Genomic DNA, 27,266 nt, shown 5'->3' on the forward strand with positions numbered 1-27,266 from the left:
CCTTTCAGCTACAATAGACTTTATTGTGCTTTAAAATAGAAGCTGCATTCTGGCATGTGTAGACCTCTAAAATTGTCATAACGTAAAATAATTAGTGCTTCCAGATCACTTTAGATTTGAGGCTTTTGTCCATTACAGGATCTTCCTCTTTGCTGTTAAAATGCCTTGTCCATTCTGGCATTAAATAATATTAGAATGGGAGATGTTCTTTCTTACATGTCTCCCTAGTTAGTTGCAACCTGAAGTTCATTTCATGCTTCTCTGCTGAGCTTGAAGAAGATAACTGCTCATCTCCTGGAGCCCTTACAAACTTCTGAAAGACCTGGTTACCTTTATCGTGTTCAGTTTATTTATTATGCACTCTGGAATGTTTCTGCTTGTGTCCTTTAAAACCTCAGCATTCAAAATGAGGTTTGAGAAGGTGAGAAGAACCTTTTAATAAATTCAAAGCAATTTCTTTGTTGAGGGTTAAAAAGCCTAAAATCTTAACCATTAGTGAGCCAAACTGAATGAAAATCAACTTTCCCCCTTTACTGGGGAGTGTTTCATTTAGGTGTATGCTTTACAGTGCCTGATCAAGAGCAATGAGCTTGTACAGAAAATTTCCCCCTGAGGCTAGGAATAAGGTGATAGCTCAAGAAAATAGTTTTTGTTCCTCATAGATTTTTCCATTCTCGCAAATCAGACAGGGCTGTACATTTAAATACCTTTAAAACTGGTTATATGATTCCTGACTGGATTCTGTGAAAGCTGAAGTCAAAATACATGAAAAGTGGTGAAAATTAAAGGGAACTGAAATAATTTTAGTGCAGTATTTACAGGATGGCCACATGCTGTGGAAGTTTATACTAGGCTATTTAGAGGACAAATCAATAATTTTCAAGATGAGGAAAATGGAACTACACACAAACCTATTAAAAAAAAATCTTCAGAAGAACATAAGTTGCTTTAAAACAAAATATAACATTTAGTGCATATTGGGTTTTGTTACCTTTTATGGTAAATCTTTTTTGTGCTTATGGTACCTAAAATGTTTCCAGGTTGCTTTATTTTTTGAATAACAACCAAGCTTCAAATATGATCACTGAAATGTAGAGTTCAAATGTGAATGTACAAAAAAGGTGTTCCCTTCTATCAGTCATTATGTAAAAAAAGAAAGAGAGGGTTACCTGTGATTGGTTTTCTTTTTGTGATCAGTCTTTTCAACTGTGGGGCTTCCAGAGGAGAGCATTTGAGGAATAAAAGAAGCACCATTGAAATGTCCATGGGCTTGGAGAGTTTGGAGCTCAATGGGCCTCCCTAGGAGGGATTAGAAACTAGGACATTGTACCTTGCTCCAGCAGTATCTGGGCTGCAGAAGACATGGCAATTCCTGAAAGGGAAAAACTTATTCAGGAAAGGCAGAAATTAATCAACAAAGTAGGTAGAATGAGAATGGGCTTTACTACAGAAAGTGGAATTTGACCAAAACTTTCAGTTGACAATGCAGTCAGATGACTGCTGACTTTATTTTCCTTTGACACTTTTCAAAAGGGAGGCACTTTGCTTCAGTTATTTTGAAGATACATTGTGGATAAACAGAACCAGGTTGTTTGTCTAATTAATTAATTTTTACTCTTTTCAGTACCTTCTGTGTAATTGTGGCCCAGCTTTCAGTCAGTAAAATGGCACAAAAGAACAGCTGTTTTTGAATGCTCTGGTGCTTAGCAATCAAAATATCCACAATTGCCTTCACACAATTTTATTGCAAATATGCTGAATAGTCCTTAGGATCACAGTAAATAAATTTTGTTATTTCTAGTGATCTCTGGCTGTATATCATATCCAATGTGTAGCATACACATCTCTATCTGATACAGGAGTGTAGTTCCTTTGAAGCAGCATAATGATAGTTCATCTAGAATCTGGAGTGAATAATTTGTTTCTTGGGACACCCCCACCCTTCACTTTTTTGGGTCTGGAACCAGAAATGGTGGTGATCTGTGACCATTTTGAGCTCTGTAGGTTGTTGTGCTGATATTGCCAGTATGTTCTAAACAGGAAATTTATGTGGAATGATTCATCGTTAATTGGATGCATCTGCCTAAGTTCTGAGGAGGGATGAGAATACCCATAGTTAAAAAAACTATTACTGCATTCCTTATAAAGTCTACATGTTAAATTCAATTTTCTCTGCAGTTATATCAGTGAAACACAGGGAAAAGGATGTGTATTATTAAAATCTTCTAGAGAACTTTATGGAGAGAGAGGTTCAGATTTGGTGATTTGTATTTTATTTTACTAGGAGGTAAACCATGTCCAAATGTTCTACAGTTGAATATTACATTTTAGAATGAAGGAATTTTACCATGGCTAAAATAATCCTTTAGGCTGAATGTGTTAAATTGACTATCCCACCTGAATTCATAAAAATAAACCAATCCAGATTATGAAAAATACCTTATGTTTTACAGCTCCTTCAAGGAAATACTCTGAACTTGGAAGCAGGTTACCACAGAATTTCATACCAGGTTGATAAATTACTTTTTCATGTATTCTGTACAGCAGTAAGACTTAGGCTTTAGCACTAAAGCTTTAATCTCTTGATTTTACAAACTTGAGATATTGAACAAAATGGTTTCAGTTCTTTATTTTAGTTTTAGTTTCTAATCTATTTCATAGAATTTGACATAATATTTTATGCCTATTGGATGTAAAAGTATAGGTGCATAAATTTCTAGCTCTGTGTTGTTTTAGCCCATCAAGGCTAGAATGTGTATCTGGGGAGGAGGTAGTAGAGAACAGGCAGGTGAAGGGAGATGTTACATGACAGAGTCTGCTGTCCCAGAAGAAAGTAAAGAGACATTGGAGGACTCCCAGGCTTAAATGTAATAACCTGATGGCTGAAAACTGGGTTTAACCCTCCTTCCTTTAACTAGCATAGACCTGTCTCTACTGACTGTCTGATGTAATCAGTTTTTTTGTTGTGTGTTCTACTTACCACTCCACCTGAGGGAAATAGGACTGCTGACACTCAGCTTAGATGTGGCTGATCAACAAAAGAAAACAAAGAGAAGCTGGGGGTGAGAAGCACAAGGTGGAAGGAAATGAAACCTACAAGCCAACTTTCTCATAACTGAATTTGGGTGTACATTCCATATGAGGATTTGGCTACTGCTGTCCTTGTCAGCAATGTCAAGAGTCAGTCCTTGCTGCTGCAGTACTGCCAAAAACACTAACCCTTTCTTCCTATTCCAGATATTACGATCTAACTATAAAATAGCAGTACAGCAAGCTAGTTTAAGGGGTGAAATTGAAAAATATTTAAAAACTGATCACATTAAGATTGATGCTGGCTGTACTTGCTAAAAACTGGTGACAAGTTTTTGTACAGACAGGACAACTTCCTTTGTGTATTTAGTTGAGTTTACTACTCTAACCCTGTAATCAGTCCCACAGGGCAATGCTAACTTCCCAAAACCTTTACTGCCAAGCAGTGTTGCTGTGGGCGTAGGTAGTCATTACCATTGATTCAGGGCAAAGCATACTCATTCATCTGACTGCAATTTTTTGAACTGCAGAGTTGGGGGAATTACATGTTTTTGACACTTGTTGTGGCCTTCATTGTTGACAGAAGTCATTGGTTGAAATAATTTGTGGAAATAACATCTCATGTAATATTTGATAGCATATTGTTGCTTCTGTGTTGCCCACTGATAATACTTTGCAGGCTGTCTTACATTTGGCTTTGATTTACAGTATACCACTGCTGAAAGTTGGCTTTTTAAAATTCTGTTAATACACTGTCTGGTGGCCATCAGTGGAAAAGTGCCTGATAATTGTGAGATGAAGCTTACATTATCACATTTGTAATTAAACTCTGCAGAGAGCAGTGTAGGTTCATGACAGCCTGCACTCACCCGGGTTATGCTGTTCTTCTGTGTTAAATGTTGTGTTTAAAGTCAGAGAGCTTCCTTTCCATTTGTATGTGCCTGTGAAAAGCAGGTGCCTGCTGGTCTCTGAGTTCTCAGGTTGCCTTACTGAGGTAGAGGGCACAGATCTCCAAGTGAGAAGAGATGCTTAGGGCCATATGTGCTGACATGGTTCTGTGTCCAGTTGAGTGAACAGACAAGCACTGTGTACCACAGAGCATGTGAGAAGCCAGTGGCAATAACCCTCTGGAATGAGTAACTCCCACCTCCCACTTAACAGCAAGTTGCAGTCATGAAGGGTAAAATTTTTAGTGGGGGTTCCACCTATAAAATCCACTAAGTTTTAAGAACAAAAATGCCCTACATGCTGACAACCCTTTTGGTGAAAAAATGCTTCCTAATAGCCAGTCTATTGCTGGTAGAGAGCAGTAAGGTCTCCCCTGAGCCTCTTCTTCTCCAGGCTAAACATCTCCAGTATAAGCATCTCTCAGTTACACCATCTCATTCCCTTACTGCAGTACAAGGTTCTGTAGGAGTGTTTTGAGAACATCTGCATTCCTGGGGAGGTAGGAAGTGGGGTGCCAAACTGACCCTTGAGAGGGTGTACTGAGTGCTTTTCCCTCAGACCAAGGATGGGGGCTCCCTGGCCTAAGGAGAGTTCAGGAATGCTGAAGAGGTTGCAGGATTGCTGTTCTGCTAATTTGGGTCCTGCCAGGTTGGTGGTTGGCACTGTTGCTGTGACATGGGCATCACCCAGTGCCCAGTATAAGGCAGGTTCTGCTCACCTGCCAGGCAGCAGCAGAGGGAGGGTTTATTCTCATCACTTTGTTGCAATTTCCTATCACTGGAACTCCTTAGGAAAAGAAAGAGATGTCCGAGCCAAAGCTGTGTTGGGAAGCCATTTGGAAATATATAAATACTGAACACATTTATTGCATACACATGTATATTCATATATAGCATATAGTATGTAGCATATTTGTGTTCTGAGTCAGAGCTGGGCTGAAGAATATTAAGGGAGTTCAGCATTGAACTTCACATTACAAATTAGAAGATGTATAGAGATATGTGTAATTTATGATGGTGTTGCCCTCCAGAGGTATTAATAATGTTGTATCTTAGAACTCCTTTTTGTTTTCAAAAATGCTTTTGTTAAAATATAAAATTGAGGTATTAGCACTGTGATCTTGAAGTTTTACTGATTACCTCTGTTGAAATTGTTGTAAAATTATTTTAACATATAGATATTTTGTAATTTTCGTACTGGCTCATGAATTTGCCTGCCATATCATCTGTATATAGATGAGATTTTGCTGAAACTTGGAGCCTTTCATGTTTCTAAATTTTATCCAAGCCAATAAAAGCTAGTTGCTTTGAGTCTGCCTGTAGACACTGACTTTACAAATAACAAGCACTTTAATTTGGATAAATCCTAAGATTTGTTCTAGTGGAATATATGTTTATTAGTAAAATGGTTTGTGATGTAAACCCACAATAACAGAAAGTCCAGATGAAGTATATAAATCTGAATTTATTGAGCCAGACTTAGTTACTCTGTGTGAGTCAGTTCAGTAAATAGGTCTGTAATGATTTTGTGCACACAGTGCCAGGTTGTTACTGCAGGGATCTGTTGTTTAACAGAGCTGTTTGCTGCCTTCTCTCAGAGGGCAAAACTGAATACCATACTGCCTCTTTAAGTGGAAAAAAAACCCAAATTTTTGTTTTAATGATGGGTTAAATGCTTCTCCTTATTTTGTTAGTAAGGAAAATCTTGTTTAGAAGAGAGGAGCATGCCCTGGGGAATACATGGTTTTTGCATATTGCATGTGTTGATAATGTAATGATTCTGCCTTCATTTTTTTATTTATTTAAAAACAAACAAGCAAAACAAAACTAAAAACCCTGGTTTTGTAATTGTTACTTTATTATTCCTGAGAAAAACCTTGCTAGACCCTTGGACCTAATGGTAGATGAGTCTGTTTCCTTAGCAACACTGCTTGAAAGAAAGCAAAGGAAAATGCCACAAATGGAAGGACAGTCCTTAGATTATTATCTTTATGAAAGGAGGAGAGCATAATGATGCTCTCCCAAAGCTTTTTCAATAGAACCAGGGTTATCAAATATTGATAACCATTTTACTGTTTTGCTGGGAAAACTGAGTTATAGAATATGAATGCTGTGGCACTGGAGAATGCACTACTGTGTTTTGTAGAGTGAACTTACTCTTGGAATTGACTGCTTAAGAAAGGTATGTGAAAATCAAGGAAAAATAAAGTTTATAATTAAAAATTACTACAAAATTGCCGTATCTATATAAAATGGCTCAATGAAGTTTAGAGGGGGTTTTGCTGAGACAAACTCACTGTCATAAGTTTGAGGTCTCAGCAGTAGAATTTGGTGTAACTAAGGAAATGGCCGTATTTGAAATACTTATTTCATCTTCTTATTTAAAAGACATGCATTAAAAACAGGGGAGTTTCAAAATGTACTTTTATAAAATTCATGCTTAGAAAAAGACATGCTCAAGCAAGATAACTTTCATTAGTTAATGTAACTTGTGGTATTTGGAATAAATCAGATGTTGCTGGAATTTGATTGAACTGGTGCTACCCAGCAGTTACTCAGAGTTTCCAGATGGTTTCAGGGAGGAGCCATCTCATTTGTGACTCCAGTGTTTCCCATGATGATCTTGCATTTCATGTTCTTCCCACAGTCTCCAATTACGTGAACAAAATGATGCATGCCCTGCAAGTTCAAAGACAGAGTTCTTGTTGAGTTGAAACACTAGTTTGGTTCTAAGTCAGATATTTCTTTGTCCTTGGATATTACTTGACAGAAGTGTTTGGGAGCGAGGGTGGATGTAGGGGAACTGGCCACCTTGGCTTTCCTAAGAATGCTCTGTAGTGCCATGGCTTGCTTTTCCTTTACTAGTACAGGTAGTTGTTGGTACTTTGATGGGTTTTAGTCAACTTTTTAATCTCTTTATATGATAGTCTTAAGGGGAAGATAATCAAAACATTGCCTAAAAGTCTTTTATAACAACATTTGCTTTGAGACTTGGTGACTTACTGATGTGTGAAGTGCTGCAGAGGTGTGCTGAGCTGTGGGCCAGTGGTGCAGAACACAGGATAGGACTGTGCTCACAGCAGGCAGAGACATAGGGGGAGTGTATCTCAGAGCACTAACATTGTAAAGAAAGGATTTGTCTATTTGGAAACAGGACAGAATGGAAAAAGTTGGCAGAGAAGTTTCCTGCTTGTGGGTGAGTTTTTCTCTGTGTGTTCTCAGCTCAGCAGTTGTTAATTTTTAATATAGAGCAAGGGATGTTTTCCACAACTTTCTTGTGAGGGTAGTGAAACATCCCACTGCACAGAGTGGCCAGTGCTTATATGTAATAAATATGAGACATCCCAAGTAAGACTCTGAGAATTGAGGTGCAGCTGTGGAATATATCACATAGCTTGCCCAGTAGAAGTACACTTGGGCTCAAGGAACTGTTTTTTACTGAAATCTGATGTTTCAATACCAGTTAGCAGAGATTAGGCAAGGTCACAGGAAAAAGAATTGTCTCATGCTTACAAGCTGTTAAAATCTTTAAACTCTGCAGCTTTGTGTGGGAGGCACTGTGGGAAAGGAGTCTCTATTAAAGTTTTCAGTCTGTCAGCACCTCCTCCATTTAGGTGTTTTCTGATGCTTCCTTTTAAGACTCTAAAGAAGAAATAGCACAAACTGGGTGTGGGGAACTGGGCTCCAAAAGCCCTTGTTATCCCTGTTCGCTTTGACACAAAGGTGTTGAAGCTTTTGAAATTGTTTTTTACCATTTTCCATAGATCAGAGTAATAAGAGTTAAAATGCTCTTGTAAACTGTAGCAGTGTTTTCTGGAATTTTTGAATAGTACTGACAGATACCTGTTTCTAAAATTTGTTCCTGTTGACACCAGGAAGAAAGAAGTTATGTCCTTTACAAGAGCTGTGCAGTTAAGATGGAGGAAAAGCTCTTGGAAGAAGAATAGCCTATCCACTGCTTGGAAGTCTACAGGCAGCCATATAAATGCTGAAGAATGTCTGAAGACATCTGAAGTTAAGCACATTTCTGAGGTAGTCCTAAAGTCTTAGAGGCCCAATGACTGCACTATTTCAGCTTATATCATGTGTATTTGTGAGCAAGTGACCACAGAGTGGGGAGGGAGAAACAACACACAGGGAAGTCTTGAAAGACTTCTTGAACTTCAGAGGTTACAGGTGACTGGAGTTTTACTCCATTTCATCTCCAGTTCCTTGTAGGGGTATATATACTTACTTGAAAGTAACCACGTTTTTCTTTTCTAACTTTAATTTAAAAATATATTAGGAACAGAAGCACTCCAGGTTTGTCTGTTTTCTTTGAATTGCAGATGCACTTTTTAGATTCTGCCATTTTCAACCGTACTCCTTAGAAAAATGTATGGAGTGCTAGATACACTCTAAATGAGTGTATATTTGTGAGAGCCTTTATTTTAGAAACAAACTGAATGTATTTTGTTTATTTTTTTAGCTCTGTAAATAACTGTGTGTTGATGCAGTTCACAAAGCATCAAATGCTGTGAAGGTATGTAAATAAACCATTACCTAGGAATATTTGTTGTATAACCAAAAAATATTTCTAATCTCAAAGATTCCTACCTTTGAGTTTTCAAGACTTTTAATTAAAACTTTCAAAATATAGTTATAATTTACATGTGGAGAATAGCTTTTGATCATGGTGGAAAGAGCTTTTTTTGGCCATCAGTACAAATTTCTGTAGGACTGGTAACACTCAGTTCTTCAGGCAAGGATATTTTCTGTGGGGGAATGGTGACATGTGCCTGTGTCGTAAATATAATACGTAGGCTACAGAGTGTCAGCTCACATGCTTAAATTTAGGTTCCCTGTTCTAGTGCAACGCTATAATCTTTATTTCTTAGTGCAGATTACTTGCATTAAAGGGTCAGTTGTCAGGCAAGCAGTCTCTCAGGTTGGAGAAGTACAGTATATAAATAACTCCCACAAGAACTTGGGGAAGTGGTGCAGATGTTAAGAAATGCTCTGCTGAGCCTGGGTACAGCTCCTGGGAACTTCTCATCTGTCAGAAGCTGCAACCCCAGCTTCGGTGAAAGAGCCCTTTGTGATCCTGGCAATTACTAACAGTTGTGGTTGAAGTCTGTATATTAAATCAGATATTGCAAACTTTTACCAGCAAGGAATGGTGACTTTTTATTTTTAATGTATTTTCCAGTTCATTGGGATTCCCTTAGTTCTCATTTTACAGGGGAAAAGAAGAAAAGCTCCTGGTTTTTGGTTTTTTTTTTTTTTTTTTAACACTACAGCTTTCTGGTACTTCTAGTTCACGTAATTATATGAATTCTATAATACCACAAACTGAAATAGGTGTCAGACTTCTTGTAACAGGCAATTAATTTGCTACTTTAGATACCAGGCTAATTGTGAGTAACATTCCCAGTGCTTTACTGATAAATAAAAGGCAGATTAGAAATACATTCACACTGGTACATTCAAATGGTATTTCTTACTTCAGGAGACTCTTAATTTCTTTCATTTAATGTTGCTAAAGTGAATAATGTAGAATAAAAATTATTTAGCATGTAATAAAAGGTTAAGCAAGTATTTTCTTTAAATATTGGCTTATATCCCATTAAACTAAAGCTCAATGTAAAGCCAAAATATAATGTGACTCAATTGTAGAAATGTTGAAAGAGATATGTCTGTATGGAAAAAAAATATGTTCTGTGTGCATATGTGTATGCATTTAATAGCTTCAGTTCTTATTGAATTAGAGTTAAAAGAGCTGCTTGTGTTATCTCTAGGCCAGTTACTTCCAGGTATTGTTAAAGCCCCACATGTAATGTGTTCGTTTGGCCATGAAGAAAAAATGCTTGTTATATAAGTGAACACAAAGAAAGAAAAGGAGAAATGTAATTTTAAAGTAATTGGGAGGTCATTGTAACCTTGGTTCTACACCAGGGCATCACTGCTTTTCACCAGAAATATTTTACATGCTCTGTCAAGAAATTGATGCTAGTTTTGTTTCTGTTCCAGAAACTTCTGCACGATTTGCAAGCTGGTTAGCTGGCCCTTTCTCATCTGTGCTGAGGATGCATTCTGCAGTTTGCTCACTTAGCTACAGAGAGGCTTTTTTCCTTTGACCTAGACTGCTAATCCCTCATTGCAAAGAGCAGCAGCTGTGCTTTGTCTGTGGAGGTCTCTGCACCGCATGCAGCCTCGTTTGCCAGAGCCACCCCTCTTTGTGTGCTCAGCTTTTTCAATCACTGAAAGGGTGGCTTTCGGGTTTGTTGCTCAGAAAACTCTCTTCAGGTTTGTGGAAGTCTACAATGCATGTTCTTTTTTTTCTTTTTCTTTTTTTTCCCCAAAATGTGAATTTCCAAGTGCTGTTACATATGATTTCACAAGTCTGTGTTTGACTAAAGCATTCCTGACATTCAGGAGATGAAACATTTCATGAGTTGCTTTTTAAAAAGGTGATAATCTATTCCCATTTAAATATTAGCCACTTTAGATAGATGTGTTGAATTGTACCTCTAATGGTATGATTATGACTAAACCAGTATTTTGTGTCCCCCCACTTTATCCTCATTTAACATTGAATAGTTGGGCTTCAGCTGGTCTTGGTACAAGTCCCTTGGTTAAACATATGTGGCAGTACAAGATGGTTGTGGTAGTTAAAAGCTGAATAGACACATGGACAAAACAATCCTTTTCTGGTTTAGGCTTTACTGCGGTGAATGGCAAAACTCTACTCCCTTCAAGGCAGAAGAATTTGGTCTGTAGTTTCTCTAAGAAAATGTGATTTAAATGCATTCCTTGAATACTTAAGTTTCTGAGGCTACAGACAGATGTAGCCTAACCTGGACCTTTGCCTTTATTTCAGAACTTCTTTTTCATTCCACTTCTGCTGGTTTTATTTGCTACTCAAAACCTAGTTTAGAGTGAAAAACATATACAGAGTGGCAGCTGGCAGACTTGGAACTGAATGTGCTGCTTAGCTGAGCTTGCAAGCATTCTATTGCTTGGGCATCTTGACCTTAGATAAGAGGGGTTTGTGAGTGCCCCATGCAGGCAGTTCTGTAAGCTGAGTAGGTTGCAGGTGGTACAGAACGTGCCACCCCAAGCAGACAGAATTGTGACAGGAATCTGGAAGGAATAAAAGGATGAAATCGTGACCCGCTCTCAGGAGTGAGAGAGAAGTGGCAGAGTTGCTAAAAGGAGAATGAGAAGATGGCTTACAGACAACTTCTTTGTGTGTGGAAGGTGGAGGGAAGGAAATGCAGGATGCAAAGCTTCCAGATATATAGAATGTGCTTATGTATCTAAAACAGACTCTGTTCATAGCTTGATCTGATAATGAGATTCATATATGAAATAAAAACCTGCACACCTACAAAATGAACAGAAAAAAGCCTTTTTTGTTGCCTTAAACTGGAATTAAGTTCTGTTGATGCAGCAGTTCTGATGGCTGCATTCTAGAATAGCATCATGATAGCAGGAGCAAGTGCCCAGAAACCCAAAGTCTCATGAAGGAAGGAGAGACCATTTCTTTCCCTGAGGTCTTGTTACATGTGATGTGCCACAAGGGACTCATCTTGTGCTGATCTTCTACTGTATTTATAAAAACACAGAATTAGTAAGATGCTATGAGCTCATTTATCATCCTCTACACTGACAACACTCAGATCTGCATCCCTCTGCAGATGTACTTGCAGGATGTGTAAGAGATTGTTTAGCTAAAAACCAGTTGGTTTGAACATAATCCAAGTTGAGTTGTGATACTGATGGAACACATCTTGGGAAACAAGCCAGGATATTATCCTGTGTTCTGTATTTCGAGTGGTTGTATTCCAGTCTGTAAGGCAGTGTGGACCTTGGGTTACTCTCAGTCTGTGTTGAAGAATTTCAAGGTTGCATCCTTTTTATTTCTTAGACTATATTTACTGATGCCTTCATATTTCAGCATATTTTCTTGTCTTAAGCTTTTTCTGTGAACCATTTACTGCAACACTTCATGTAAGAAAATATGATTGAGCAACCTGCTCTGGTGGAAGGTGTCCCTGCCCACACCAGGGGGTTGGGATTAAATGATCTTTAAGGTCACTTCCAGAGCTATTCTGTGATTCTGCAATATTTGTCCTTCTGAATTGATTTACTTCATAATCTAGCATACCTTTTGCTTTCCTTATATTTAATTTGTCCACTGTGATTTTAGAGTCCTGATAGAAAAACAGTTTCAGTGTTTGTGGCAAACAGTACTGAAACTGAGAAATAAAGGTTCAACCATCATATTTTTACATAAAAATACAGAGTTTCTGGTGACAGAAGAAATAGAGAAAATAAAGTACTCTTTTGTTCCAGAATCTCAGCAGCATAATTTAAAAAGACCTTTTTTTTACAAGCTGCAGGAATTTGAAGATGTAAATGTTTACATTATCTTCCTGTATTTATATATAACTATATTGCTGACACATTTAGAAATGTTTTTCTGTATGTACTTAAGATGAGGTCTTTTCAAAGTTCATAATAAATTAAAAATACCTCATTAATTTGTTCTTTTATAAAATTGTGGCTTGAATGCAGCTTTAGAGGGAGAGCAATATTTTGTGAATTGCTTAAATGAGAGTTGAACTCAGCTATTATGTGACCTCAAAGATTTTGTCTTGACTTCAGTATCTGTTTTGTGGTAAAATAATGATCTTAGGTCAATATTGAGAGATGTGCTGGAGATGTAAAGAATTCTAGAGATTTCTTTTTATGTTCCTAGAGATTTGAGTTCTTAATGTTGCTCAAGCTGCGTGGTTCTAAGTGTAATTGAGCAGTTCATTATCTAAACTTTGCCATCTGCTGGAAAGCCTTTTAGTGACATTATAATTTAGTCCAGTTGGAGCTCAATTAAGGTTTTCTGACTAGTCTGTTATCATGTATTCACCAAACAAAAGCCTACACACCAAACCCTGGTCAGTTTTGTTGCTCAGTTTTTAAACAAGCGCCTGGAATCACTGTGACAAGCCTGCTGTGTTATGCTGGGAGAACGTTTCAAGTGCTGTGGATTTGGTTTTTATGTAGCAAACGAAAACATTTCTGGAAATTGACACCTTTCAGCTTCCTGAATGTTTATGACACAAACTGTCACACATTTTTGAATTCCATTGTCATTTATCCCAGCAGGATGTATGGTGCAGGGACAGGTGAGGGACAATACAGAAGTACAGGAAAAGGCAGAAAAGAAAATCCATAAACAATACAGGAAAAGGCAGAAAAGAAAATACATTATCAATACAGCAAAAGGCAGAAAAGAAGCTGCTCCCAATGAAGAAACTCCTGTGTAGAGCTGCTGACCTGATGTTCCCTTGTGGTCAGGAGATGTTTGGGGTCTGTGTTGAGCAATTCCCAGTGCAATTCCCAGCTGTGGGTGGTGGATGTCCCAAACTGCCCCGTGGTGTTCCTGCAGGATGGAGAGAATGGAACAGGCAATTGCAGCTCTCCACCTGCACCTGGGAGTGCACAGTAACTGCTCACTCTGGGCTCTTGTGTGCTCCAAGCTGCCCCTCTCTCACTGCCCTGTGTGATGGGAAGATTTTGGATTTAGCACACCTCTGTCAGGGTGTAGCTCTGAGCTGTTACTGAAGCTTTTCTGTGTCTTGAAGTTAACATAATTGAAGATTTATTTTTTTCTGGTGTAATAGGATATATTATATAGTAATGCAAAATGATACCTTGTGCCCTGCAGGATTAAAACTGTGAGAAAAATGGAGTCTTTACCATATTTGGCCTTTTGAAAGGCCAGTAAGTTCTTTAGAACCACAGAAGCACTGTAGTGTAAGATTTCTGGTTTCAGGAAACAGGAAGTTAAAGCCACAGAAACTTGACTCTTATGAATGTAATCAGGAACCTACAATATCACTTTGTGGATCTTCTTAGTTTTAACTGAACCTTTTGATGGGAGCAGGTTGCAAGTGCTGTGACTTTTGTGATCATACTTTTCCACTTGAAGTCCATAACAGCACATACACAGAATTCTCCTAAACTTTAAGAACCTATCCATACAATCCTCTGTTGTTTCCCTGATACTTTATGTTACAAAGAAAGAGAAATTGATTTCAGGCATCATGTCCACACAGTGTAACATCTTCATGGCATAACGATGGACTGGGTTTGTTTGGAAAAATCCAGCATGGTAGAATATTTCTGTGGATAGTTATCAGAGCAGTAGAAAAACATGTATTTGTTTCATTCTGCTAAAAAGCCCTGAATTTATGGGAGTGTTGGTTTTTAGAGCTTCATGCTTGTGAGCTTGCTTTTCTTAAAAGAAATTTTGTAACAGTGAGTCAGTGAGGAGTTGGAGTTTTCATCTTCTGTGTACCCAAGGCTGACAGACCCAGCTGAAGAACCAGCAGCAGTGAAACCCCCAGGAGCTTCAGCACATGAGCTCTGTGTCCTGTCAGGTACTCACAGTGAGTGCAGAGTCCTTGAGCAGCATCTCACACCCTGTCAGTCCCTCTGTGTGCTCAGGACTGCATCTACACTGTGTAGCCAGAATGAGAAATCAAATAAGGATTTGTCTGGAAATTTTAAGTACGCCTAGAAATATTCTGTAAAAGCTTCTTTTGATTTATACAGCTAGTGGACTTTTTTATGGAAAAACAAGGGCCCAGAAGCTTACCAGCAATACCAGTATGGTTAGATTTTTAATTGTGGGTATGGTTTCCACAATACATCTGTGTACATAAAAATACTCTTGAAGCCATTAAATACGGAGAATGTATAGACAGCTTATTTTTGGAGCTGCTGGCTGTCTGAAATAGAGACCTAATTGTCTTATGTAGCTAGCATAGGTTGCCTTTTCTGATGAGCTTTTCTAAATGCCTAATTTATATACATGCTCTGATTTCTCTTAAAAGGAATGGTATTTTTTTCAAAGCTAAAATAACTGTCTAAAATAGACCAATAGGTTTTTCCTTCTTCCTCTTAAGTAACGTGTCTGATTCCAGACAGATTGGGAAAAGAGAGTCCTTCTGGCATGCTTCACTTCTGGGGAGTAAAAAAATAAATAAATTGATTCAAGAGTCAGAATGCCAGATCAGTATTTTATTTGTCCCATCTGGAATGCTCTTGCTGTTACCTGCTGCACTGTTCTGATAAAATCAGCTGAGAACTTCAGAGATGTACCTCTGTGCCACACAACAAGTGTGTATTTCTTTTTTTATATTCTGACTACCACTTAGCAGCATAATGTGCAGGAAATATAAATGTTGTTCTTTCCCATTCCCAAATGTAAGGGAGGGTTCAGGAAAAACACGTCATTCACAGTTGTTTTGTTTCCTGGAAATTTTTCCAGTCTGACCCAAAAAAAGAGCAACAATATAAATAAATGCTTTTTGCTTGCATTCAAGTGATTTGATGTTGTGTTTAAATTACTCCTTGAAATCTCCATTTAAATTGGCAGAATTCTGCTGGTCATAAATAAAAGTGAGTAGTAGGGTGACCTGTGGGTTTTGTTGGGCTGTCTGATGGCTTATGCTGACAGCTAGGAGGATTGTATTCATAATAATTTCTACTTTCTGCAGTAGAGCACACTCTGCCCTGCTTTTCTGGCTTAAAAATTAATTGCATGTCGTGACTTGGAAGCTGTTAGTTTTCTCTGGTCTCTGCCAAACCGAGCTGAGAGAGCTGATTTTCATTAGGAAAATACTGGTGGTCTGCTTAAGTGTTCCTTAATTTCTTCCTCTTGAAGTTACTCAATGAAGAAGTAGAAATCTGAACTAACTTCACTGCTCAGTAACCCAGCAGTGGAACAGTAAATACTGTCTTTTTATCTTGTTCTGAAACCCTGGCACCAAGTGTCTCTTGCTGTTGCCTTTTCTTTACTGTTCCCTAAAACCCAGTAAGTTTGCCACTCATTAATTTAAGGAGGCTTTGAACTAATTGAAGTACAATATCTCAGCCCTTTGGGCTGAATTCATTGACAAAGGGCCATTTCTTTGTGAAATACATCTTCAAATGTAATTCTACTAAGCTAGTTGGCTCAGTGAAAAAAATTGCAAAATCTCTCAGGGTTACCTTTATTGAGCTAAATAAAGAGCTGGGAGGATTTAAGTCTCTTCCCTACCATCTGAAAGTAGTGCCAAGGTACTGTTTATCAGAAGAGGGTAATAGTTTGTAAAATAACATCTTTAGCCTACTTTTCATATGTATGCTGATGATATTTGAAGAATTGTTTAGATGCCATAAAGTTGTGGTTTAGTTTAACTGTGTTCAATATCAGAAACTGGTTAAGGAAAAAACTATTACTATAGAGTGAACTAAAAAAGTAATAGAAAATTAATTTTTAAATTGGATTTAATTTGTCAGTTCTGTTTGATTAGGCTTTTAGGAGCTACATTTATACAGGATAGGCTGAGCAGACTGAAAGAGAGGCTGTCACAAAAAGTAGATTTTTAGGAATCAGGGATCTTGGTTTCTGTTCTCAATTCTGTCACTGACTCAGTGTAAGCCTCCTAAATTGCATGAGTCACTTAATGTCTCTGCCTCATTCACACTTCCTATAAAAGTGAGTATTGCTTACATCATGCCCAGTGCTTGACAGCTTCCTTTGCATCTCCTCCTCCCGTGTCATGTTTAAACCTTTGAAGTCATTTCCAGCAGTGTACAGAACTGTATCCAGTTTTATCTAAACTCTGTCCAGTATAAATCTGTAGATGTGACTATCCCCAAAAAAGAGCTTTAATGGGAAATTTCACTGTTAATGTTTGTTGTTAAATAACAATGAGTAAAACACTAAGAATTCAATTCATTTAATGCCACTATTCATCTGCATCAAAATCCTTTTTTACTATTTTTGATGCTTATATGCTATCAGACTTGTTTAAAGGATCTTTTTAATTCAATCACAAGGATTTTGAGGCATTTCTAAATAGAGTAATTAAACTCCACTACTACTTATTTCCCTAATTTGTGTTCTACTGTTTGTTACCATCTGCCATATCACATGTAAGAGCCCTACGTTCTCAAAGACTGAAGCTGACTTTTCTTTTTAAGGCATTTTTATAGCCTACAGAAATTATGGATGGAGAACACAATGTATTTCATTTTGCTTCACCTGCACATACTATCATTTCAGGTTGTTCTAAGAGCTTCTGTAGTGATATTTTATAGAAAACAAGATGTAGTTTTAAGGAACATAAATATGTAAGGAATATATTTTTTTCCAAATCATCATACTGTTTGTCACAGCAACTCATACTTCAAACAATTCCCTTTTCTTTTTATACTTTCAGTGTGTTTGAAGTGTTTGCAAGCTTTCCTATATTGCATATACAAAGAGGAGTGGTCCTTGGAAAATGAAATTACTGATAAACATTCCCTATAGCCAAATAAACTTCATTTGAAGAAAAGCTGAGATTTGTATAGTATGCCTCAGCTGAAGAAAAACTGATAGTTGAGTAACACTTTGTTTTGGCTTTTTTCCTAACTGGCAATTACTTGATCTTAGGACATCCAGGGCTGCATAAATATTTAACTAGAAAGGCCATGCATATGCGTGCATGCATTTGGTATCTAAAAATAGTTTTCCTTGAACAGGATTCAATTCTGACTTTTTACATGGAGCAGACTCTGTGTGGAAAAATGAATGCCCTTTTATTGGCCACCTAGAATTCCCCTTGCTTGGCACTACCTCTTTTCAGTACTATGTACTTCCATTTAGTCAGCAGCAATATATGTAATCTATTTCTGGGCATGAAGGAATAAAGAACAGATGGTCTAGGAAATGCTTTTACAATTATTGGGCTTTTTCTTTAAAAGTAGCTTTGAATGCCACCTCATTTTTCCAACTTCTTTTGCTGATTATTTCCAATTACCCTTCCTTAATTCTAAGTTACACGTAAAAATTGTGGAGTAAATATTTTTAAATGTGGTATTTAACATGCTAGATTTCATTAATTTTTCTAACAGAAGAATTCTAAGGCTGTAAATGTACAGACACGTACAAATTCTCCTGTGCCAGATAAGAATGTTGATGACCCACAGTTAGATGGTGACTTTTTTATTCTGAGTTCAGACCAGTGACAAGCTTTTGAGGAAAGCAGGCGTTGCCTTGTCTTGTTTTCTGCTTGTTGGGAGTTGGTTACCAACAGGCACATGGCAAGTGCAGTGACAGGGCAGGGGAGGCCCAGGTCTGAATTTCCATCCATTGATGTTTGTGTAGTGTCTGGGTTGGGTGGTAAGGGCTAAACTGCTGCCTGTAGAAACTGTTTCTCTTTCTTGCCCAAACAGGAATGGCAAAAGTAAAAGCTCCTGCAAGGATTTTTTTTCTTGCTGACTGTATTGACATCTGCTGACACTTCTGAGAGTGATGTCAGTCTGTCAACCATTGGCAGCTGAGACTTGTATAAAGTGGAAGCTGCCCTTGAGGAACCACTGGGCACCATCCACTTGTTCCACTGGCCCCATCAGAACAGTCATAGGTGGTGATTTCTTCACTACCCACAGAGATGAAGTTTAAACTCAAGGACTGTGGCTGAGTTCTGAAGAGAATCATCTCTAATGCCGTATGTCTCCTGCTAGCCAGGCATTGGGAAATGCTAAAATGAAAGCAGTTCATCTGTGAAGAGGTTTTACAAAGCTGGTGTGCTTTTACATTTGCAGAGTTATCTGGAACTTACTGTAGAGTTGTAGAGTATGGTAGCAGTAATAGAATGATTGAGAAGATGACTGGTATTCTAACTGTAATATAGAGCATGATAAAACAGGTCTTGGTTTTTTAAGTAGCGTGTGATGTCCAGACTCATTAGGAAGAGGTTACAAAGTTTTAAGGTAGTTATTCTAAAGCTGGCACCTGATGATAAAATTTTTAGTTCATAAATTTTGTTAGGAGACAGTATTTCATGTGTAGCTAATCAGTATATGCTTTCTTGTTGGCATTTCCTTTCAGTAGGTTTTATTCCAGTTCCTGATTGTCAACACAAGTTTCTCCAGGTAAATTTATGTTTTACTTATGAAACAACAGAGGCAAAGCTATTTTGAAAGCTGGAAAGGGTCTGAAGAGACGCCAAGGAGGATTAAAATCACAGCAATATCTGTGTAAAGTAGTCACAGTGGTGTCAGAGGCTGTTACTCAAATCTCTGGTCTTACTCTGCCTCACTTACCTCCAGCAGCAGGAGTTTTGAGGCAGGATCTGTGCACCAGTGTCTGTAGCTGTGGAGGTGTTGAGGCGAAATTTTCCAGCGTGCTGTACAGATGGAATAGCACCTGGCAGTTCAGCAGGAGTTAGTTATAATTGAAATAGCTCCATCATTTGATAGCAGTATTTTAGTTCTGTGAGGTGGTTACATGAAGACAGGGTATTTGTGCCAGTGTCATTGCTGAAGAATGGAGCAGGGCAGCTGAGCTGGCTGCTCAGCATGTGCTGGGCACTGCATGGCACTGCTTTCTCTGGAACTGAACCACTTGGCTGCCTCCGTGTGCCCAAGGCTTTTTCACCTTTGTGAGCCTTCCTGCTCCCAGTGTTCACTTGAAAGTTTCATATTCCAGCTTTTTATCAATATTTAAATATGTCATTGTTTCAGTCGTCTTGTTTCAAGTTATTAGCTCAGCATTTAGGTGGCGTAACTGAGCTGGGGTGTCCTGCACAAGGCCAGGAGCTGATGATCCTGATGTGTCCCTTCCAGTTTAGGATATTCTGTGGTTCTGTGAGACCTGGCTTACACGGGCATGGGATGGGGTTTGTTTCTGCACAACTTGAAGAATGTTAAATTACAGATGGTTTATCATGTAGCAATGCCAGTGCAGCAGATCTTCAGTGAGTGGGAATTTGCTGGAGACTTCTGCTGCTACCTTTGTGGGGATCAAGCTTACACCCACAGCACACAGACAACCTTTGCCTCAAAAAGGTGAAATTTACAGTAGATTTTGGCAGCTATAGGAGTTGGAATTCAAAGACAAACTCCTAGTACCAAGTTGTGCAAAAAAGAAAAAAAATCCTTTGAGGGTTTTAAATTCTTGCATTAGGGAAAGTGTTTTGCTTGGTAAGATGGTTGCATAAATTTCAAGAAACAGATTTAAAGTAATATTAACAGTATCTGTGCATACAGTTGTTTGTGGGGATAACTGAATTTGTTGTTTGTTGATGAAATAATGCTTGTCTGTCTGGGTGCTTCTCACTAGAGTGTTCACATAGATTGGTTGTATGACAGGAGACCTCAGGGAAATGAGCCATCTGCAAATAAGCAAACCTGTAGTAGCAATGTATTTGAAGAGGATTAGAGGTTCCAATAATAATTTTTTTATTTTAAAAGGGGGGTAAAATGTTATAAGTGTATACATGAATTTACAAAATAAAATTCAGAAGAGCTTTAAAGTACAGTGATCCCATCTCTGACTCAAAATACCTAAGCTATAAATAACTGGATTCCTAGAGAGTATTCTAGGAAGGTACCCCTGGATATTTACTGTGACCATGTTCTTGTACTCATGTTGCTAACTGCTGTTGGTAAGGACTTACTACTAGGTAGACTTAAAGCTAGATGGACTTTTGGTTTGAGCTGTCCCTGTGTTCTCAGTGTTCCTCCTTTCACATATGTATGTTTATTTATTTTCACCACCATGTGGGGGGATCGGAAAGCTGAATTAGGTTATTGGTATTTTGGGATGTTGTTGGTATGCTGTGGCTATAGGAGTTATCTCTGATGTTGCTCTGAACACCAGTGAGCAGAGCATGGTAACTCTGCCTGGTTCCAGCAGTTTCAAAGCTGGCCTGGAAAATCCCATCAGCATTACCTGCTTTTGATACATCTTCAGAGGAAGTCATTAGTTAAATATCATAGGCCTTATGCTTTAAATCTCTTTAGTGTCCCCAGTTCTTCACAGGTTTGTGTAGAAATGGAGTCTGAATTTCAATACTATGTTGTGTTTTGTAATACCTGCAACAAAAAATTTGCTTTCTTCCCCACCCCAGAATAATGTAGGTTCTATTTTAACTCTTCAGTGTATGGTATTAGTTCTTGATGGGAAACTATTTCTGGTTTTACATATGATGATTTCCTTTAGTTAAACTTTACATGTTGTGGTTTTTTTCTCACGTGTCCTTACGTGGTTTGCTGTTACGAAGTTCTTTTGCTTTTTATAAAAATTCTGGTGAATTCTGGTGCAAAGGCTGCAGCCATTATTCTAACACCTTGGCCATGGCTGTGATTATATCAGCTAAGGGGCAGCCACTGGCTCTAGGCCAAGGAAAACGATTAAGCACAATCTGATTGTTAGATGAAACAATGGGACAGGTGACGAGCTCGATAGTATTTCAGTAAGTCTCTTAAATTCTCTTTACTCCTTCAAAAGCTCAGTTAGCAGATCGCTGTTGTTGCTGGAGATGGGCATGTTTGTATTCACATATTTTAAAGCTTAAGAGAATAAAAGATTGAGATGCCATCCTCACATTAACATTCCCTTTGCCAATTTAACTGGTTCTTAACCAAACTTACGCAGGTAGGTTTTACAAGTGTTGTTAGTCATGTGTTGCTTGCTGTGTGTTTGCAGGCATGCTGGCCTGTGCACAGGTAGCTCCCTCAGTGTGGGTTTTACCCCAGTAGGTCTGTCTGTCTGTCTGTAGAATGGTATGTCATCCATGGATTAGCTGTTTGCAAGCTTCCCTGTTACTAATCACATCTGCTTTGCAGAACTTCCAAGTCCTGTAGGTGTACAGGTCTGTAGAGCCCTTGGATGTTTTCACCTTTTTATATTCACCTTTGCTAGTAAGCATGAATGTTAGTCTTTTTTAGAGAATATTCTGCTTGTTTAGATTTTTTTTTCACTGATTTATTAAGTTCTACAATTTCATTACTGTATTAAGTGTTTGATCACTGCAGGCTGTAGAACTTCCCCCCTTCACTTTGTGTTGAGAAGTTTAATCATTTTTGAAAGGGATTTACAAGTTGCAAGTGGAGGAGGTATTGCTTTTGTAACTTTTTTTAAAAGCTTTCTGCTGCTGTAATAATAAGATTGTCACAGTAGCAAAGCCAGTTCAGGAAGGAATGACCCTCAGAACATCATCTGATTGGCCAGCCAAGAACCAAAACAAATGTCTAAGGAAAAAGCTGGAAATGTTGATCAGAGTGTATGTTACACTGGTGACTGGGTAATCAAACTGGTCATCATTTCATCAGGATTTTTCTTTCTCCTTTATACTCTTCATTAAAAATTAAAAAAAAAAATCCTTTGCAATTCTGTTTTGTCTTCAACAGTGCCCTTAAAGATAGTCGTTTCCCCCCAATGACGAGGGATGAGCTGCCACGGCTTTTCTGCTCAGTGTCTCTACTCACTAACTTTGAAGATGTGTGTGACTACATGGATTGGGAGGTAAGAATGTCAGATGTCTTTCACGAAAATGAACATCTATAGCTGAAGTAACACTGTTCAAATGATCTGCATGTATTAGTGAAGCTGTCACTGTTTGTACTCTGTACACATGGGTATGTGCATAGACTCAAAAGACACTTTTTGATAAAACTGTTGTCACCTCAAGAGTCTGAGCCATGCAAATGGAATAAAGTTGTGATTTTGCCCACAAAGACACTCAGAGTGGTCTGCATGGGTGTCTTGATGTCTAAGACTCCATCAATGAAGCTATTGTCTGAGCAAGGTTGTCCTGAGGTCTCATTTGCAGCATCTGCCTGGTGGATCAGTCCCTTGACTCTGGAAAGGGCTGTTCCAGTATGGAAGTTAACAGTCTGATGTGTACTTCCAGAAACAAAATGCACAAAATTGCAGTCCCAGAACAAGCTGCTTCATTTAGCTTGTAGAGGCATTCATCTTCCCCCAGACTTGGTTTACTTTCAGAGTGAGTGTCCTGCACAGCCCTCCCAAGGCCTTTGTGCAGTGAGGCCACAGAAATCACGCTGCTTACGCACGGAGCTGAATCTGCTCTAATTGCCAGGTTCTAGGAAACCTGCATGCATCCTCTTGGAGCAGCAGCCTTAAAGAGATTGCAAAGCACATGCTGACGTGTGTATGACAGTGTATGCTGATGGAAGTGTTAGTCTGTAATGTTCTTTCCCCAAATTATTTAGCATTAGATGCTTGCAGAAAACAAGGTACTTGACTTAAGATGAACTCCTCATCTCGGTCATCATGTTGCATTTCTCATTCCTCTTTGAATCTATTTTTGAGTGGACATATGAAAAATTTTGAAATTGTCATAGAATTGCAGACATTATAATGCCAGAGACACCACAAAAGCTAAGTTTAATAATAACTTAGCCTGACTAAATATTTAAAACTTCTTAGGAGAAAAAGAGACTTTCTGTTGTATTTAGAGATAAAAAATGTGCATTCAATAGCTTTTCCTTAAGGAAAAGCTGAAAGCAAAGCCTGAGTTCAAAAATCCACTTTCCCTTGGAAAGACTGGTTTTAGCTTTGTTTCTTGGGCAACTGCTGATTCATAACTAATAGGAAAAAAGGGAGGCTTTTACTTTCTATGCACTTTCTGTATTTTTCTGCAGAACTTGTGGGACGTTAACAACAGTGTAAGTAAGCATAGTGCTGAACTCTAGTGTTTCTGATTTCTGATTGATTTTATGGATTCTTACAGTTGTTCTTATTGGAAACCCCTGACTTACAAGGGAAGAATGCAGGGGTCAAAAATATAAAAGGCTTTGTGTTGCTTAGTTGCTCTCTCCTATTTCATTTAAGGTTTTCTAGTGATGAGTTGTTAAAACTCTTCATAAATTCCTACAATTATAAGAAATGGTCACAAACTTGGTTTCCATACAAAAAGACCCAGAGGAGGGGGGTGACATATAGGTATGACATTATAAAATTTGTGGTTGTTAATCCTTAAAAGAGTGATTCATCACTGTGTGCCTGGCAGTGGGATAGCTTATGTCACCCATGTGTCTTTTAAGAGAGCTGCAGTTATGCAATCAATATTAATGGCAAAAGGACATTTCAGGATGTCTAGAGTATGATGTAAAGAGTCTGCATCTGTCATTTGTCATGCTGGGTTCATCCTGAAAAACATCAGCCTAGGTAGGAGTCCCTGCTTTTGTAGGTGTGCTGCTGATGATCTTGTGTCATCAGGTCAGCAATTTGCTGACACAGGTCACAATATTTCAAAATTACCAATTCAGACAAGTCAGTGCTTGGAGAGACTTGGAGACAATGTCATCTGGAGTCAGGAGTGAAGTCGTCTGAGACAGCTCAGGAGTGTCTTCTCTGTGCTGAAGCAGAGTGATGGATGTTTTCTCACATTAAAAAATTACCTTCCCAAACAAAATAAATGAATATTTCAGCTGTAAAAAGCAATGTGAAACCCTTTAGGCAGAAACTTCCATCAAGTAAACAGGAAATCTGTGTGAATTCACTGCTGTTAGTTCCCACATGACTTCTCATATGACTGCATTTTCATCTTTTATAAAAGTAATTAGAGGAAAGTACACATCTTTAAAGGACCACTTCAATGCCATGTTCACAAGGATGCTTCCTGAAATACAACTTAGCATTCTTACATACCTGTGACTTTGTCTGAGTTGCAGTGCTGAGCAGATGTAGGGCTTGGAAAGGAACACTGGGAGGGTAAGAGCTGCATCTCCAGTTCTGCTTCTCAGAGCCCATGACTGACCAGTGTGGCCCAGGTGCTGCTGGGGTGGAGCTGCACAGTTGCACAGCCTTTCCACCTCAGAGAAATGGACAGCAGGAAAAACTCAAACATGTGAGGGTTTTTGGTGACACCAGTGCATTTTTATTAAAGATCAGACAGCAAAGGACTAGTTACAAGACAAGTCATAAAGACCATTTATTTTTAAATATGTGCTATTGATAGCAGTCATTCCTTCCCTACATAAACTAATTCAGAACTGCTGATTCTGACCCTTTCCTCATTTCTTATTAGGAGATCCTAAAGCATTGCAATTGTATGTAATTATAACAAAGAACTTTTTTGCTAGACTTAAGCAGTAGCTCTTCCTTAAAATACCTTGGGAGAGCTCTTGGCCCCAAAGTTGCTGTTCTTAGTAAAGTAAAATCTGCAGAATTGTACATTCTGTCTTGATACAAAAGGCCTTTAACCTGTGTGCACTGGTTTAAATATTAGCTTAAATAGCTGTAGCCAATAATGTTGCCTGAAAGGCAGCTTTTCATTGTTGACAAAGTTGGGTATATTCAGGAGTTGTGGAAGTTCTTTCCTGCCTGCAAGGGCAGCAACACCAGTGGCTCTCAGCTTCTGTTGTGTAGAACTGAGAAGGTCTGGATCTCAGTGTTATTCTCTTTGGACAATATTCAGTGATTCCATGTATGTAAATGAATGATTATGCTTGACATGAAGTAGAGAACAAAGCTCCTGAGGAGTCTTTTTCCCCTGTTGTTAAATCAGAATGTAGTATTTAGATGCTACTAAAGATAGTCAGAAAGAATCCAGCATATTTACTGCAAATGTGGGGCTAAAAAGCTGTGGAATTGAGCTAATGCCAAGTGGGATCAGCTTCAAGAAAGTAGCAATAGTCACTTAATCTGAAGGTTTGCATTTCCAAAACATTTGTGTACTGCTATTTCCATAGTATTAGTCAGGCAAATAAAGGGGAAATTTACTGTTCTGTGGGATCACAAGGAATACTGTACAAGTTCTAGGTCAGCTTTTTTTGTTGGAAAAAAAGGAAAAACCCTTTTTTCTAGGTTACTGCAGAGGTTGAGCTGGCAAAAGAAGAGCTGTCCCTAACCCAGAGCAGGGTGTCACAGTGCCACTGGCACGTGGGCACGGGCTGTGCAGCAGCTCTGGGGTGCAGAACACAGAAAGTGAGTGGACAAAAGGAACAGGCAGATGCTTGTTCCCGTCACCAAGGGGGTGTTGCACTGCTCCAGCTCTGGAGCATTCCATGTGGATTCTCTGTAACAGGCTCTTTGTTACTTGCTTTAATGTATTTCTGATCAACTGCTTTACAATTAATTAATCTTAACCTAATTAGTGGTGATTGCGTGCAAATAACTTACAGATTTCAGTGCAGTAGATATAACCAAGCAGAACCATTATTTGGATGATAATTTACTCCACAGAGGAGTCCACAGAAACTGAAATGTCAACAAGGCCTGATGTTGAGGTGCTTATCCAAATTCCCCATGGACAGTCTAATGAGAATAATGTTGTTTCTTCCTCTCAGTGTGGTTGGAGAGTCAGTCCAAAAGGAACAAATTAATGAACTGTTTTTGGAGCCTTGGGGCAGAACAGTCCATCAGGAGTGGTGCTTCAGCTTTGCTGTCAGAGGAGGCTTTGGAACCATTTTTTCTTAGATATATAAAAAGAGAGGTATTGTGGGCAGTAGTCTGGCTAGTGACATAGGTACTTGGCAAAACAATAAATGTGACATGTTTTCTTATCCCAAGGTGTATGGGAATAAAGAATATTGTGTATAAATGAATATGAATGTGTTTAAATACACAACAAAGTCTTAAGTTTTGTAAAGGTAATTTCAGAAGTAAAATAACGTAGCTTAATGCAATCCTTAGATGTAATGAAAGGTCTATTAATTTAATTGATATTGTCACAGAACCTAATTTTAGATGGCCTCTGGCCACTTACACAACTGATCAGATAGAACACAGTATTTCATGCTCTAAAACTCCATAGAAATATTTCTATTGTCAGGGATTGTTTTTTGCCTGTCTCTCTCCTTATCTTGTTTTCCTCTCCCAATAGCAACAATTTAAATAGGTTCTTATCCACGTGGGAGGCTGAAGCAGCAATTGTGTGGTCCCTTTTCAGCTCCAGAGGTACCTGTAGGCATTTGTTTCCCTAATGAATGGTAATAGGTGAGGCAGAACTCCAGCTCTCTGTGCACAAGATTGGTTTGTTTTTCTGAACTTCACAGACAGCTGCTGTTGTTCTGCAGAATGCTGCCTGTAGTGCATCAGTATTTTTAGTCTGAGCAGCAGAGCTGAGGCTGTGTAGGAAGGTGTTTGCTGGTCCTGGTGGCAGGGCAGCTAATGCCATCCACAGACCCAGCCCCTACCTCCCATCTTGGAGAGGGCTATTTTGGGAAATCTCACAAAAGTTTGCATCAGTTGAACACCAGTCTCTTGAGGAAAATAAATTCCACACTGTGCCCATGCCAGTCTTAGTGTGGATCATTTTTACTTTGCTTGTGTGTGGCTTCCATTTATTTAAGTCAAGCCTGCTAGCTGGAATTGAACAATGAAAAGCTGTTTGTCCTGCCCAGCTACACAGTTGGAATTCATGCTCCACAGGATGCTATGAAATTCTCCCCTGCTGTACATCCTTTTTCTACAGACATGGGGCCTAAAATTCCATTAAATTGGTTAATGGGAAC

General features: G+C 38.6%; 1 protein-coding gene across 4 annotated transcripts in view; it reads left to right on the forward strand.

Moving 5' to 3' along the window:
- Positions 1 to 27,266, forward strand: part of AMMECR1 (AMMECR nuclear protein 1) — a 96,551-nt gene that overhangs the window by 59,199 nt on the left and 10,086 nt on the right. For 3 of the 4 annotated variants that reach the window (XM_074551528.1, XM_074551527.1, XM_074551529.1), the window contains one exon: positions 22,194 to 22,308. In XM_074551528.1, coding sequence (XP_074407629.1) covers positions 22,194 to 22,308 — 115 coding nt within the window. Of the gene's footprint in view, positions 1 to 2,453; positions 2,511 to 22,193; positions 22,309 to 27,266 lie in introns of all 4 variants that reach the window. The other variant, XR_012582695.1, reaches the window with a different exon arrangement.

This window comes from Zonotrichia albicollis, chromosome 14 (assembly GCF_047830755.1).
Source record: "Zonotrichia albicollis isolate bZonAlb1 chromosome 14, bZonAlb1.hap1, whole genome shotgun sequence".
Lineage (NCBI taxonomy): Eukaryota > Metazoa > Chordata > Aves > Passeriformes > Passerellidae > Zonotrichia > Zonotrichia albicollis.